General features: G+C 39.6%; 1 protein-coding gene across 4 annotated transcripts in view; it reads right to left on the reverse strand.

Annotated features, from left to right (window-relative positions):
• Window positions 1–15,304, reverse strand: part of NR5A2 (nuclear receptor subfamily 5 group A member 2) — a 318,062-nt gene that overhangs the window by 53,490 nt on the left and 249,268 nt on the right. For all 4 annotated transcript variants that reach the window (XM_069231435.1, XM_069231432.1, XM_069231434.1 and 1 more), the window contains one exon: window positions 2,434–2,581. In XM_069231435.1, the coding sequence (XP_069087536.1) occupies window positions 2,434–2,581 (148 nt within the window). The remainder of the gene's footprint in view (window positions 1–2,433; window positions 2,582–15,304) is intronic.

The following is a 15,304-nucleotide window of genomic DNA, read 5'->3' on the forward strand; positions in this document are numbered from 1 at the left end:
GCTGAACAAATCAGGCACAAGTGACTTACAAAATGTGGTTATTTGTGCTACTTGCCCCCAGTTTTAAAGGGTGTGTGCGGGAAGGGAAGAAAGTTCAGATATTTTTAATGAACAAACAACACAAAATCAAAGATATTTTTAAAGCAACACTATTTCCCTAACAGTATGAATGTGAAATGTAGACAATGTAGAGATTTAGCACACCAACAGAGGTGAGAAAACAGGCAAAGGCCAGGAATGCAACTTCTTGAAGCCTCAAGTTCCACTTACTTATAGTTTAACTCCTTTGTACCTGGAACGTTAGGCTAGAATGTAGCAATTCATAAATCACCAACGCAAGCAGGTATGTGCTATGGTCTCAGTAATGCTTCGAATTTTCTGACTGCCCATTACAGGTAAATTAAAGCTTTATTAATTACCAAATGATCACATGCCTGAGTGTAGCTACAATTGAAACTCAATGCAAGGGAACGTCCATCCAGTTACCATCTTGGTTTTCTGTTGAGCTTTAAAAACAGCCCAATTTCTATTACTACAGCTTTTGCGGTCTCTGTTAACACTGTCTATTATAAATAGGGCTGTGGGAAATTTGCATAGTTTCCCTTTGTATAATTATGTGAATTTTTGAGAAAATTAAGCAAAGTTACAAGAACTGCAAACCCAACATTTAGAGTTATTTTTGGTGTGGAATGGGTTCTCCCATTCATTTTAGACACAAGGAAGCATTTTGCACTACAAAATAGCACAAAATCATACATGATGCAAACAGCAGCTGCTCATATTCTGTTCATTCACATTGTTCCTGTCCAGCGGTTGAAGTGCAGTAAAAAAAGTATGGGAACTGTGATGCTGCATGTATTGGGGCGGGGTCAATGAGTGTGAAGGGGGGTCAAAGGTATGGCTAAAAAAACAAAATATTCTCCTTCAGGTAGCTACATTTAAAGTAATTCACGGTTTAAATGAAAACTAAGGGGGTCATTCTGACCGCGTCGGACGGCGGTCGCCGCCCGCCACGCGGTCCCCGCCCAAAGACCGCTCCGCGGTCAAAAGACCGCGGCGATCATTCTGGCTTTCCCACTGGGCTGGCGGGCGACCGCCGAAAGTCCGCCTGCCAGCCCAGCGGGAAACACCCTTCCCACGAGGACGCCGGCTCAGAATTGAGCCGGCGGTGTGGGAAGGTGCGACGGGTGCAGTTGCACCCGTCGCGAATTTCAGTGTCTGCTAGGCAGACACTGAAATTCTTTTTGGGGCCCTCTTACGGGGGCCCCTGCAGTGCCCATGCCGTTGGCATGGGCACTGCAGGGGCCCCCAGGGGCCCCGCGGCACCCCCTACCGCCATCCTGTTCCCGGCGGGAGAACTGCCAGGAACTGGATGGCGGTAGGGGGTGTCAGAATCCCCATGGCGGCGGAGTGATTCTCAAGGGCAGCGGAAAGTCGGCAGGACACCGCCGACTTTCCGTTTCTGGCCGCGGCTGAACCGCCGCGGTCAGAATGCCCAGCGGTGCACCGCCAGCCTGTTGGCGGTGCTACCACCGACCTCCGCCATGGCGGTAATTACCGCCAGGGTCAGAATGACCCCCTAAATGTAAAAAAGTGGAGTTAATCAGTTGTAAGTACGCTATTGTGTATTATGAAACCTCTGTTAGTTAAAGCACTGAGAGGTTAGTTTGTAACCAGAAAGTCACAGAATAAAGTTTTGGTTGGTGCAATGGAGAACTGTGGCTTGAGTATTGTTAGTGCTACGAGGGCCCAGCCTGTGACAGAAAGCACTGAGAATGTGTAAGTCATTTTGTTAAATTTGCAATACATGCAGTATAAGACAGACAGCTACCAAATGTGCAAAAAGGTTTCATATAAAACAGGGCTTGCAAAATATAGGTTTTAGTAATGCCCAGGCAGTACGTAATGATTTATTTTTATTTAACTGTCCTGAAAAGCACACACTGCACAAGTCAGCTAGTAACTCCCTTGCACTACAGTCGAAAATAATAAATCTTTGTCATCACAAAGCTTCGTGTGATTCAATCAGTTAAATCAGTACCTGCTCCCAAGCCCCCTTTGCATTTGCAGTTTAACCAGTTGTGCGCATCTTCATTTCTTTCAGGCGAGGAGGCACTCTGGCAAGAAAGCCCGTTTATTGTTAAACTGCCTAACCCTCCATCGGTCTCACAGCACAGAAGACTCCTTGAATGAAACTCAAGCTGAAGCATTTGCACGATCAGAGTTTACTGTTCTGGGACAGGGGTCTTTTCAGAAAAAGTATGGGAATCAACACCAACAAGTATCAAGATCATCCAAGGATGCAAATTCTACAGGGTGATCAACCAACAGATTGAACAAAGAAAGATCTTTTACCTGCTTTATTTAAATTGCTACTTGTTAGAAATATTCTCTATTTGACAGTAACAATTGTAGAATAAAAGGTTTACTAACCTAAACTGAAAAGCACCAGAAACTTGAGACATACAAACTCTCGTAGATCAATCTGCAGAGAGCGAAGCTTGGCTACCAGCTCCTGCGCATGGCTCATGAGGTTGTTTAGTGTCGTTCCTGCTTGGGATGCAACAATTGCGTAATCCACCTGAAAAACAGCACATCATTGTTACATATGAGACAAGATTATGACTGGTAATCTCACAACTATTATAGTCAAATTAACAGTAACAAAGATGATTATACAGAATGGGGCATAACCAGTACATGTTGTTTCAGGCAGAGGAACACAGTGAAAAATTGTTTTACAGAGTATGAGTGTAAAAACAGAAGAAAGAGAATGAAAGGATAGATGGATAAAGAGAGAATGGGCAATAGGAGAAAGGGTGATAACATTCTAGAAATTTCCAGAAAACTCTAGAATTATAGAAAGTAGCAGACAACTCTAACACGTACACAAGGAGAGTACAGATGTAGTGTGGAAAAACAGTGAGATGTGAAATGAAAGAGAAGCAGAATGAGATATATGGAAAGGGTACAGGTCAAAGTACAAGGTAGTCTTTAGAAAAATGTGCGCTTCAGAGATAGGAATTTTCAATCCCAAATAGATATAATAGAAGAAGGTTTCTGTTTTTTTTTGTGGAATTGAAGACGGTCTTCCTCACAACAAATCTCTTCTGGAAGACAGCTTGAATTGCAAGTGCTGCTTCAGGGAATTATTCAGAAATTGTGTCTTGTCTTTCGAGGTTTTTTCAGTTTCTCTCTTATCAAGTCTTTTCTCCTTACATTGCTAGTACCCACTGAAATTTTAATATATGCGGTCAAATATCTGGAATGATGTGAATTGATAGTATGATTTAAATTAAGCAAAAACTCTTTAAGAAATATGATATTTAAAGTATTTTACCACACAAACATGCAGTCTTATTTAAACAAAGGGTGTACATAATTGCATGGCTGCAATTTTACTGAACGTGTGGAATACCTATGAAAATGTCATGAAATTTCCAAAGTTTTGTTGAAACAATTACATAGTAAAAGTCAGAAAAAATAGGTTTTACAGCGGGAAAAAAATATATATTTTACCTAATGGTACATTTATGAATTTACATACATAGGAGCTTAGGGCCTGATTTAGATCTTGGCAGAAGGGAATACTCCATCACAAACGTGATGGATATCCCGTCCTCTGTATTACGATCCCATTATATTCTATGGGGATCGTAATCCGGCCTCCATTTCTCAAGGAAGGTGATTCTGCGGGGAGCCAGAAACTATCCTGATTCCACATCATTTGAATGGAGCCAGTAGCGGAATAGTGCACTGTGCAGTCAGCATCCCTAAAATATGTATCTCCTATACAGATTGTGCCTACCCCCACAGCTAAATCTATACAAAATACAAAAACAACATAGCCCTTATTTACAGCATATACATCTTTTCTTTATCCCACTTGTGCTCAACCCTCACTTAAAGAGTTGAGCACAAGTGGGCTCTGCAACCTCATTATGAAAAACATTAAGATGCCTTATTTTTAATTTTTAATTTTTTAGCTGCAAGACATATGGGGTAGGATGTAGCTTCAGCAAAGAACTGCTTAACCTGAAGATCACGGTTTCAAATCCTTACAGGGACAACTCAGCCATTCATTAGTCTGTAGCCAATTGCATCAGTACCATTGTGTTGAGCATTTGTGACCAGGTTTGGTGTGTCTATAAGATGAGATGAGGAGCTAAGTAGTTACCTAGTGGGGGTGCGAAAAAATCGAATTTTCGGATTTGTTTGTTGGGGGTGCTCGAGTGGCCAAAAGGCGTTTTGCCTTGGGTCAGTGCTCAATTTCTAAAAATGTAGGTGCTGGGCCCAAGGTATTCTACTACAGTTGTCACTACCCACAGCTCTTGCCACTGCTGCTGAACGCCGGTATTACCAAATTGCTCAAATAATTATTTGTAGAAGTACACAAAAGGCTTTAATCTCCAATACCAAGCACTATATGGGAGCTCAACCTATTAGGGGTAAAAGCGAAGTACATGCAACTGTCAAAGTACAGTATACAGTGAACCTATAAACCTTTCTAGAGTTACTATACATAGACACAGAAGTGTAAAGTGCCGATCTGCACATGAGCTAATGGTTATTAAAGTGTGATTAATATCTGACAAGATCGTTTCTAGTATTCGCAATGGTAGTTTGAAGGGTGAACATTAAAGTATAAGTAATGGTCAATGTGTGGATGGAATTTGAGGTCATTTGAAAAGATGTCCCACCGGAAATTGGTATGAAACTGAAACGATTTGATTTCCATCATGGTTTTGGTTCTTCACCCACACACCAAAGCCAGTTAACAGAGCATGGCTTCTAAAGTGCATCCAGAGTACTGTCTAGTCCCAGTTTTCTGTTCCACACCATGAAATTACCATTATTAAAGTAATCCCGCGGCACTATCATGATGGCTTTTCTGGTGCAGCACAGAGCTGAGCGCTTGTTTTATGTGCTTGCATGGTATAAAATGAATAAACATAACCTGATATTTATGAGAGTTAGGGCCATTTTTAAAAACAAAAGCGGTGCAAACTTACAAAATATAATTGTTATTAACTTTGCATAAATCAGGCCTTTAGTGCTTTAATTTCAGACAGAAACCACACCTTAGAAATAGGCCTGAATTGAATTTACATTACACCAACATAATCAGCATAATTTGCATAGTTTGGGAAATTTTTCATTATGCTTTTCACACAAAATTCCAAAATTACATCATTATGTCACTTTACCTAACACACCATTCACAGCTACAACTGACAGCAAATGGCGTCATTCACAGTAAAACATTACCACAAATGAACAGGAACAACAGAACATGAGCAGCTGTTTGGATGCTTTGTTTAAATGCATCCTTGCACCAAAAAATAATGCAAGGATGCATTTTGTACTAAAATATAGCCTGAAGTAATGGGTCTGAATTTCATCTAATTACGCCTAATTTGCAGAAATGTTGTGTAATTACATGAAAGCAAATTACATGTATTTGTGTACCCATGCTGAGAAACTGAAGGAGGCAAACCATACTCACTCTTTCCAAACTGTACTATCTGAAAGTAAGACACTAACTCAGAGACATATTGTGTTACATTAATTCACTTTAGGCCTTTCAAGTGCATTAGAGATGAGTTTTGCCTCTGCATTGCGTCTGCAAGCTCATCATGTTATGGTCCCAGAGAGTTGTTTGGCCTCAAGCAGAAAAGCAACTGGACCCACAGAAGATTCCAAGAGATTTAAAGTCCAATTTGATTTAGCTGTTTCAAATACAACAGGTGCAGTGCCTCAACCACTATGCCAAAGATGGCATCTAAATACATCATCATTATTGTGTCGAGATCAGCACTGCTTTATGTAGGCTGTGGAAATCTAGCACTGCTGACCATTTTAGCACCATGGGGGTGTCTGGAGCCTGGTTAATGATCCAGGACATGAATAATGTGACTTCTGGAAATGACCATGGATCTGTTCAACAACACATTCTTGACAACATTACATAAAATGGCAAAATTAGGACCACGCTTCTATTGACATATTTTGGGGGAATCACCACTGTATGGTTATTTAAATATACGCTGCTTTGACAGTCCATCAATTATACATTTTAAAAATAAAAATTCAATTTAATTTTCAAACAAATATTTTGCTACTTAGTGCCATAAATTCCACCTCTGCTAATGATACAAAGAAACTTTTTGATATAATTGTTATTACACATGTAATAATAAAAATACACAATTGGAAAGAGTGCAAAAATATCCTTGAAAAATATATTTATCCTTCTCATAATCATTCTGAAAATGCAAGGAATGATGTACAAAAAAAAAAAACCTCCCATAGATACTTGATTATATATAGGTGAAAAGTAGACACTTCAGTAAACACTTTAATAGATGACTATTCATTATTGAGCTACCTGCTGGACCCATATTCCCTTGTTTCCCTTTTATCTGTTTGTTCCCCCTATGTTAATGTTGATCTAACTTTTAAGATTTGAAGTAACATTTTGGTCAGTTTATTTTGCACACAATTGACACTTAACAATATGTAATATAAACATTTACTACTTTGACCCTGATTCTGAATTTGATAAATACTTATACTTTTTATTGCATATAAATACCATATATAGCTATACCATGGGATACATTATTTATCGAGTGCGACGTATACCACCCATAACAAGATCCAGGGAAATAACATGCAGATCTTGGTGGTTACGAACCAAAATCAGCCAGGTACGCTAAATACCGTATACTTATCCCCTGTTCAATTCTGGCAGATCTTACCTGTCGAAATTTAAAGAAGGGTGAGATATTTAATGCTCTCCTTAATTACTCAATGCAGTAAATACCACCCAATTCATAATTCGAACCCCTGTGCAAAAAGGGGCTTATGCTTATGTATGGAAACAGCAACCCATTTGTAATCAGGGAATGAGATTATTGTAGGAAAAATTGACAATAAATGAGTTAACAAAATAGCTTTATGGGAGACAGCCTAAGTTTCAAGTCTGAATGTTTAGTTTTGAAGGAGAATGCTATATTTTCATAGCAGCTACATCGCTTGCGTTTAATGACACTACTATATACTGGAAACTCTTCAAATCACCATAATGTGCTCTTTGTACTAGTGTTATCATTTAGTTATCATTTAGTCACAGCTGCCACTATGATCCTGACATCACTCACTGCTAAATTTAGTATCTAATTATTCCTACCTCTACTAAAACACTATATATTATTATGTTGTGGCTTTGAATTTTCAACAAACACTGTTTTTAAAAACCTACAAAGGTCTGTCGTTAGGGACAAAGTTCATATGGTGTCACTTGCAGTGATATCACTTATGACACAGAATGCTTGTTCTGTCTCTTCTGATGTTGACAAAATGATGTCACTGGTTATATCAGCTATTGTATATGTGTATATATATGTATATATATATATATATATATATATATATATATATATATATATACATACATATACATATGTATATATATATATATAAAATACATACATATACATTGAAAAATACGAGAGAAAATATCTAACGAACAATGTAAGTGGGATCTGAATCATAATATGTCATTATACCATGGATGCATATAATTTAAAAAAAAATAAAACACCAATCTAATCATCCCATTTGTGCAAAACAATGTTATTCATTTAAAAGGAAGGGCTGCTGCCCACCTACACATTGTATTCCCTTGTCATGTGCTACTTTATAATGATTATCAAAAAAGATAATTGTGAGTGATATAGATTCTGCCATAAACACCTAGAGCTACTCTAACATCCTGCACTGGACTTTCTCTTTCAACCTGTAATGACTGTCAAATCACTTTTGATATCGCTGTTCAACAATACATTAGCACGGGGAGGCCCCCACACCTCATTTTTCAAGGGAGAGGCCGCCCATGAACTCCCTGTTTCTATGTCTGCAACTGCTTCATGGTCCATCTCCCCCACTTGCTACTTTTATACTTAATAGACATGTCATGTTCCTTGAAATGTGTCAGTTGATGTATTGGACATAATATGAGATAACAATGTCATCAAAACAATGGTAAAAATATAAAACGGAGATTAGGAAGGATTCGCCAATACCAACTAATATAAAATATACCAAAGAGGACACAACAAGGTAGAAAAACACACATTTAGCTAGGATTATTGAAGTACTGGTGCTCTGTTAAAACTCAAAGATAATGACATGTTAGTAATCAAAGTACAGCTAAAGTGACCTGTGCAATATGGAAACTGAGACACTACATTTGATTAATTGTAATATATAAAAAAAAAACACTTCCAAGCACACACAAGCCTGCTGTTTGAAAAGAGTGTCTCGTCTACACTCCAAAATGAGGCCATCATGGCACAGTGCAGGCATTAAGAGAACCCTTCAAGCATATCATATGCTTTTGTGGGGCCAGGGGCCAAAATCATTGCAGGGCTCTTCATGCTTTTGGATCTAAGGAGCTGCTCGTAATTAACACAACATACTTGGGGTAAGAGAAGAACATAGCATGTGGTGCCACCTAGCGGCACTCCCATTTGAGCTGCATCCAGGAGGGATATATCAGGTCTTCTGTTTTATTATTTAAAAACATGTAACAGAAGAACAAGTCCCAAAAACCTGCAGGTCCTAGGTAAAATAGTTCAAATTGCATTTCCTTTGAAATAGGCCTGGAATACCTGCACACGTCATTAAGGTATACTTCAGAAATATTGATTTTTAAATATCGGCCTAAAAAAGTATGTTGTATTCATAATGTTGAATACAACAATACCTGTACCTTATTGATGTATATCTTCAGGAAAAATAGTTGTGGAGTTAAAAGATTTAAATTTACAATTGCCTATATATACTTACCTTCATGATAATACAATAGTCATTGTTGTGGATACAATATATTTGTAGAATTTTCTTTAGTAGACTTTCTGACATACAACAGTTTGGAATGGAGCACATGAATCTAAAAACCAATGCCTGAAGATTGAGTATACTTCCAGCACTTAACTCAACTGTAAATACTAAGTTCAACACGTAAATCTCTGACCAGGGAAATATTGTGCTGTTCAGTTGTTGCTGGCCAAGGCTACAGGGGGCGGTGTGGTGCGGAGGGGAGGGGGGGACATGGGTGGGGGGAGATTTTTAATAAACGTAAAAAAAAGCGTACCTCCACTCCACTTCTCCCATGCCGCTGCTCCTCAATCTTCAGTCTTGCAGTGCAGGCACAGGCTCCTAGCATGCCTGCAGCCATGGGAGCGCCGAGTCTGTGCTGGCTCTCTCCAGCCCGGCAACATAGTTGCTGGGCTGAAGAGAGCAAACTGTGCATGTGCGTTTGGCTGGCCCGAGACGGCCGGCCAAACACAAATGTGCTCTGAGGGAGTGCTCGTCACCCCATAGCCTCACCCCTTTCACAAAAAGGGATAATAAACATAGTTTATTATCCCTTCGTTGTGAAAGTTTTACAGCTCCTGCTGCTGGCGGGGGGCGACGCTCCTCTGCCATAGCAGTGAGGCTGCCACTAGTGCTGTTAGAACTACTGCGTCCTTACGTAAAATAGGCAGTACAAACTGGAAAACGCAACCTCTACAGCATACGAAACCAACGTCTCAAATGTATTATTATTACATGAATATTTAATGTCCACAAAGATAGACAAGCTAAAAAATTATATCAGCATGTTTTGGCAACTGTGAAAGACTGATCAAGGCAAAGAAACATAAAGAAACAGGATATTTCACCAATGCACCCATTCCATCCATGTTTGCACATATTCAAACCGCAGAGATGCCGTTCCATGGATAACAGCTTAATTTACTCAATGGACTTAGCAGTTGATATTTTGCCGCTTAATTGAAGGCAAATAGCGCATTCACTGTGTGCTACAAGTATCATTGCTGGGTTATTCATTGGGAGGAGGGAGATCCAGTTTCTAAGAATAAGTGAAGTTGTTCGGAAGATGTCAAGAACATGGCCGCCCTTCCGACTCCGATTTTACTATACCGGGAAAAACCCCAGAGGTCTCCGAATCCCTCAGTGCACCCTGTCCCCAACAGGAGCGCTCTTAAACAACCAGCAACTCTTTCAGGTGCATTTAATATTTGCAGCAGCAGCAAATTTGTCTGGGAGGCAAGTGCTCGTCTGCCACTCACCCCCAGAAAGCTGTATTAAATTTTGATATTTATTGACATTTCATTACCATAATTGACTGCACTTGGTTCCCAAGTAGGAAGCAGAAGGCTGACTCCTAAGCAGAAGAACAAATCCCCTGGGCAGGATTTGCAATTAAAAACAAGGCGGAATGGCTGTGTTTTTTAATTTTATAAATATGATGAGTTGAATTTTCAGCTTCAACTAAAGAATACCGAGCCGTTCGGGCGATTTCCTTCCGAATGAGAAACGTTATGATTCTGTGGAATGAGAGTTTTTTAATGTCAGCTGTGCAATGAAAATGTCTCGCTGAGCAGCTATTCTGAATAGTTTCAATGGAATCCTAGAGCCACCATATGGATTAATCACTGATCAGACTTTACTAGCCCGTATGAAAGCATGTTTAGGCATTTGAGTACACCGACGTGTACAGTTCAAAGCATTTCATAAACAGATGTGAGGTGTGTAGGAAATCTACTCACTTTAAACAGGTGCACTTAAAAATTTTATGCAATGTCCCTCTAAAATGTTACTTGGTATAATATTTACAGGTCATGCCTATTGTCCAAATGCTGCAGATTTGTACTGCAATGGCTGTGAAGTCAGTAATCTTCGAATACTCTAATTTGAATGAACGTACTAATGTTTTCTCTTTGAAACCACCAACTTTGCAAGTGCTCTTTCCTGCACTAAGCAGTGACCATGGGCCTGGCTGTCCGTAGACAATGCACCAAAACTCTATTAGGTTGGCAGGCCAAAGGAGGTTTTCGGGGATCAAGTTTTCTAAGAGTCGTAATTATGATTTGCTGCTGCAGAATAATGCTGCTCCAAGGCCCATATTTATACTCAGTTTGCGCCATATTAGCGTAATTTTTTTTTTTACACTAATTCAGAGCAAACCTAACTCCATATTTATACTTTGGCGCTAGACACGTCTAGCGCCAAAGTTATGGAGTTTACATCATTTTCTGAATGTGAAAACCTACTTTGCATCAATGAGATGCAAGGTAGGCGTTCCCGTCCGGAAAATGACGATATGGCCTTAGCGCCATATTTATCCCTGTGGTAAAATCTAGCGCAGGGGTCCTAAATAATGGCGCTAACCTTGCTTAGTGCCTTGTTTTAACTCCTGGGCCAGGGCAGGCGTTAGGTGACCTGTGGGCCTTTTTCAATGGCACCAGGGACACCCTCACCCACCGCACCCTCACCAGGAAGACACTTAAGGATGGGGGACCCCATCCCAGGTTGGTAGAGGTGAGTACTTTTTTTTTTTAAGTGACATAGGGGGGGCCTAACTTGGGCCCCCCTACATGGCACTGTGCCCAATGGCCATAAGTCCCCTGGGCATGGCCATTGGGCTGGGGGGCATGACTCCGGTCTTAACTGAGACAGGAGTCGTGTCCATGTGGTTCTAACGTCAGAAAATGACGCTAGTCTGTGCAGAGGCATTTTTTTGGCCTCAGCCCGTACTAGCGTCATCCTCTGATGCAAAACCCCATGCTCCCCTTATGCCTCCCCCACCTGGCTAGCGCCCTTTTCTAGGATGCTAGCCGGGCCTTACCACCATAAATATGACTCCTGGCCGGCGCCTTGGTATGGAGCTAGCAGGCGGTAAACGTTTTGACTCTGAACTGTGTTAGTGAAGTTCAGCGTCAAAAAGTATAAATATGACCCTAGTTTCTGTACAAAATGCTAAAGACAGGGTCAGGTTCGCTTGTTTGATGGAAAACGGGCTTAGTACCAAAACGTTTTCTAGGATTATTTTTAGTTAACGATCTATGCCTGACTTTGCTTGGGATAGTAAAATATAAAACCCAACAAAATATGTATGAGTTTTGAAACTTTTAAAATGTCAAGGATTCGCACACTAGCAATCTACATTGTATTCCTGCTACTGGATGTTTTTTGGACAGTGGCTCAATAGGCCTTTTGAACGGCTTAGCTTATAATGCATCAGAGAGCTCATAATTTAGACTTCTCCTTGGTCTCCAACAGCTTGACTTATCTCCCTGTCAAGAGCTGAAATAGTCCTGATGGCCGCGGCAAACAGAGGACACAAATTCATGCTTTTTTGTCAGATTTTAATGTGCTGGGTACCATCCATTTGATACGCTGCCAGTCAGCATCATATCTTCCCTGAAACATTTGTTATTGTTATTTTTTCCTATATTTTTTATGAGAGAGGAAAGGATCCATTTGTCAATGAATAGCTAAAAAGAGGACCCTCAATTGTTGTAGTCTTTTGACGAATCAGGTAACTGCGATCTGTTGAAGCGCAACCGAGGAATAACTCCATAGAAATTATTTAACAGGATTAGCCCTATAGATGTTTGGTGTTTTAAACCTTTTAACTATTACAATGAAATGATGAAAGGATGTCTTTACATGTGTGACCAATTATTTGCGAAAGCAAACGCACCTAAATAACATTAGTTATGTTTGGTGTTGTTTCATGGCTGTTGACCCATAGTCCCGCTGAGGTTGGCTTCCTTTAACTTGAAATCTGATCATCACCGATGGGGAATGCCAGTTCAGCTAAAATGAACTCTGATGATTAAAAAATTGTGATGACCTGTGAGGTGTGAGATGTCTGTCATCTTAACTTGACGCACAATGAAATCGGCTAATGAATATGTTTCCCTTAGACTGATCCCTTAAGAGACAACTGAATCCATTGTTAATTAGATGTAATATGCAACTAATAAAAACTGATACCACATCAAAGGAGGGCATTTGCATTCTGTGGCTTATTTTCACAATTAATATTTTTTATGGAGTCAGCAAGGAGTGTGTTATGATAACTAGGGAAGGCGATAAAACAGTGATAGCGAGCAAATGAGAGTCTATGAATTGCTAATGTTCCTTTACAAGGCATTACTGCTTCCAGAGTTTGTGTCAACGACTTGGACCCTGACCATTGATGTTTTATAACACTGGGTGTAGTAATATGCTGTGGGATTTTCCCAAATAACAATTAACAGTTATGGCTTTGAAACATCACAATTCTAAACCTGATGCACTTTCCTATTGATCATGCTCATTCTACATAGTGCTTGAAATTGGTGTAAAATAGTATACATACTATACACTGTGTGATGAGTATACAGGGCATGAAGAAGCAAATAGATCACTCATGTTCCATTTTTTTAATGTAGGTGGTGCAGTATAGCAAGCCCCTTTTGGATCTTTATGTTCCGTCTAAAGATATGGCTGTTAAGAGCACAGGTAACTTAGAAAATAATCAATAACTCACAGAGAAACCTTTGCAGTGAAATTTTGTGTAATTTCGGTGTGATACAGGATGAAAAAATCTAGCCATCTGTACTATCAATTACCTTGAAACACTGGTGACTCAAAACATTGAATGACTTAAATGTAACTATTCCAAACGTTGTATTGCCTCAAATCCTATGCTTCATGTGTGTGTGATTTATTTCCAAAGAAGAACTGTAAGTTTTCCTTAAAATATATCTGCAACGAGATGATATCTTGCCTTAGTTGGAGCATTGCACTCAATATAGGAGTAGAGATGAGCAGTAAAGTTGGCCAAGTATAATACAAACTAAAGTGCCCCCAATTAAAATGATATTGCAAGATGTCTCTGCGTTCCATAACATTATAAAGGAACTCAGGCTTGTTCCTCTCCATTTGTACTAAGTTCCTCACCTACACCCCCCTTTCCTGATAGTACATACGTATTCAGAGCACTTTTGTATGGGGAAAAAACTAACCCAGTGGAAATGGTGTGATTATTGTTAGTCAGAGATAAAATAAAAATCACGCTCATGAAATTTATGAAATTTGTGAACTTGAAGTTATGTGAAAGTGAAAATCATTAATTCTTTACTTATGTAATTTCATGTCATTTTTTGTGCTCCGGAGTTCAGTTTGAGAAGAAAACATTTTGTGTTCAAACCAATCTCTGTGCCAGTATTTTCAGTGAGTTTTCTACGAGAAATTATGCGCTAGTATAACATTTCACGTGAGGTTCTGGGAAGCCATAGTTTGTGTGGTACATGTAATGTTGCTTAAAGTTTGCCAACTTTCATGAAATTTCATGAAAAGTATTCAAATTATTTTTCACATTCCTACTTATTGTGACACAAAGCCAAAGGAAGGTGAGACATATTTAATGGTAAAAAACGAAAAATAAGAAAATAAGTTGCAGTTAGAGACTAGTTGATTCATACAGTTGGATGGACAAGAAATGCACTAGAACTTTAAAAGTCATATATACATTCCATGGCCACTTGTTTGTTGTTGAAGGCTTACTACTGACATTTTTAAAATCTGATGCTTCAATGTTTGCGTAAAATATGAGACCTGATAATAGTAGAACAAAAGTTGGCAGAAGAAGAGTAGATTTTTCTAGATTTGGATTGGATCCCATCAAGATTCATTTTTCTCTTGATCTGGGCATTGTAAGAGAACTAACTACCTACCACGTGCTGATCAATCTTCTCACCTATAATCCACAGTATCAATGGCAGATTTATTTGTGGGCCTGCCTTTGTTCCTGTTCATGATCACAAAGTGGTTGGACTATGCTGATGCTGTAGTCTCAAAATTCCATGATTATCAATTGAAAAGTTTAGACAGAGGCCTGAATCCTGCTACATGGCTCATCATTACACAACACAAAGCTAGACTCTCTGCCCCTTCTGCTGAGAATCATGTTCTGGGTTACAGTTAGGAATTAACTAATCTTTCGAATCTCAAGCATAGTCTATCATTGTGTCCAAGAAGCTCACCAAAAAACCTGGAGAACAAGATATCTTGGTACAGTCCAACCAGGGCTCTCACATCTGCAGAAAAGCACCTCCTGAGTGCACTGCACTACTAATTCAAGGGGAGAGCAAAGAGTATATGTTAGGTTCAGAGACACATCTCACAGGCATAACACAAAATTATGCAAGATTACGTCCGTGTAGCAGAAATTTCGCCCAATTCTAGTTGCAGTGTGACATTGCTTTCTATAATAAAGACATTGGGCCTGATTAGGACTTCAGCGGAGAGGGTTAGTCCGTCCCAAAGGTGACGGATATCCCGCCCGCCAAATTACGAGTCCATTATATCCTATGGAGCTCGTAATAGAGCGGGCGGGATATCCGTCACATTTGGGACGGATTAACCCTCTACGCCGAATGTCGTAATCAGGCCCATT

Source organism: Pleurodeles waltl, chromosome 4_2 (genome assembly GCF_031143425.1).
Source record: "Pleurodeles waltl isolate 20211129_DDA chromosome 4_2, aPleWal1.hap1.20221129, whole genome shotgun sequence".
Lineage (NCBI taxonomy): Eukaryota > Metazoa > Chordata > Amphibia > Caudata > Salamandridae > Pleurodeles > Pleurodeles waltl.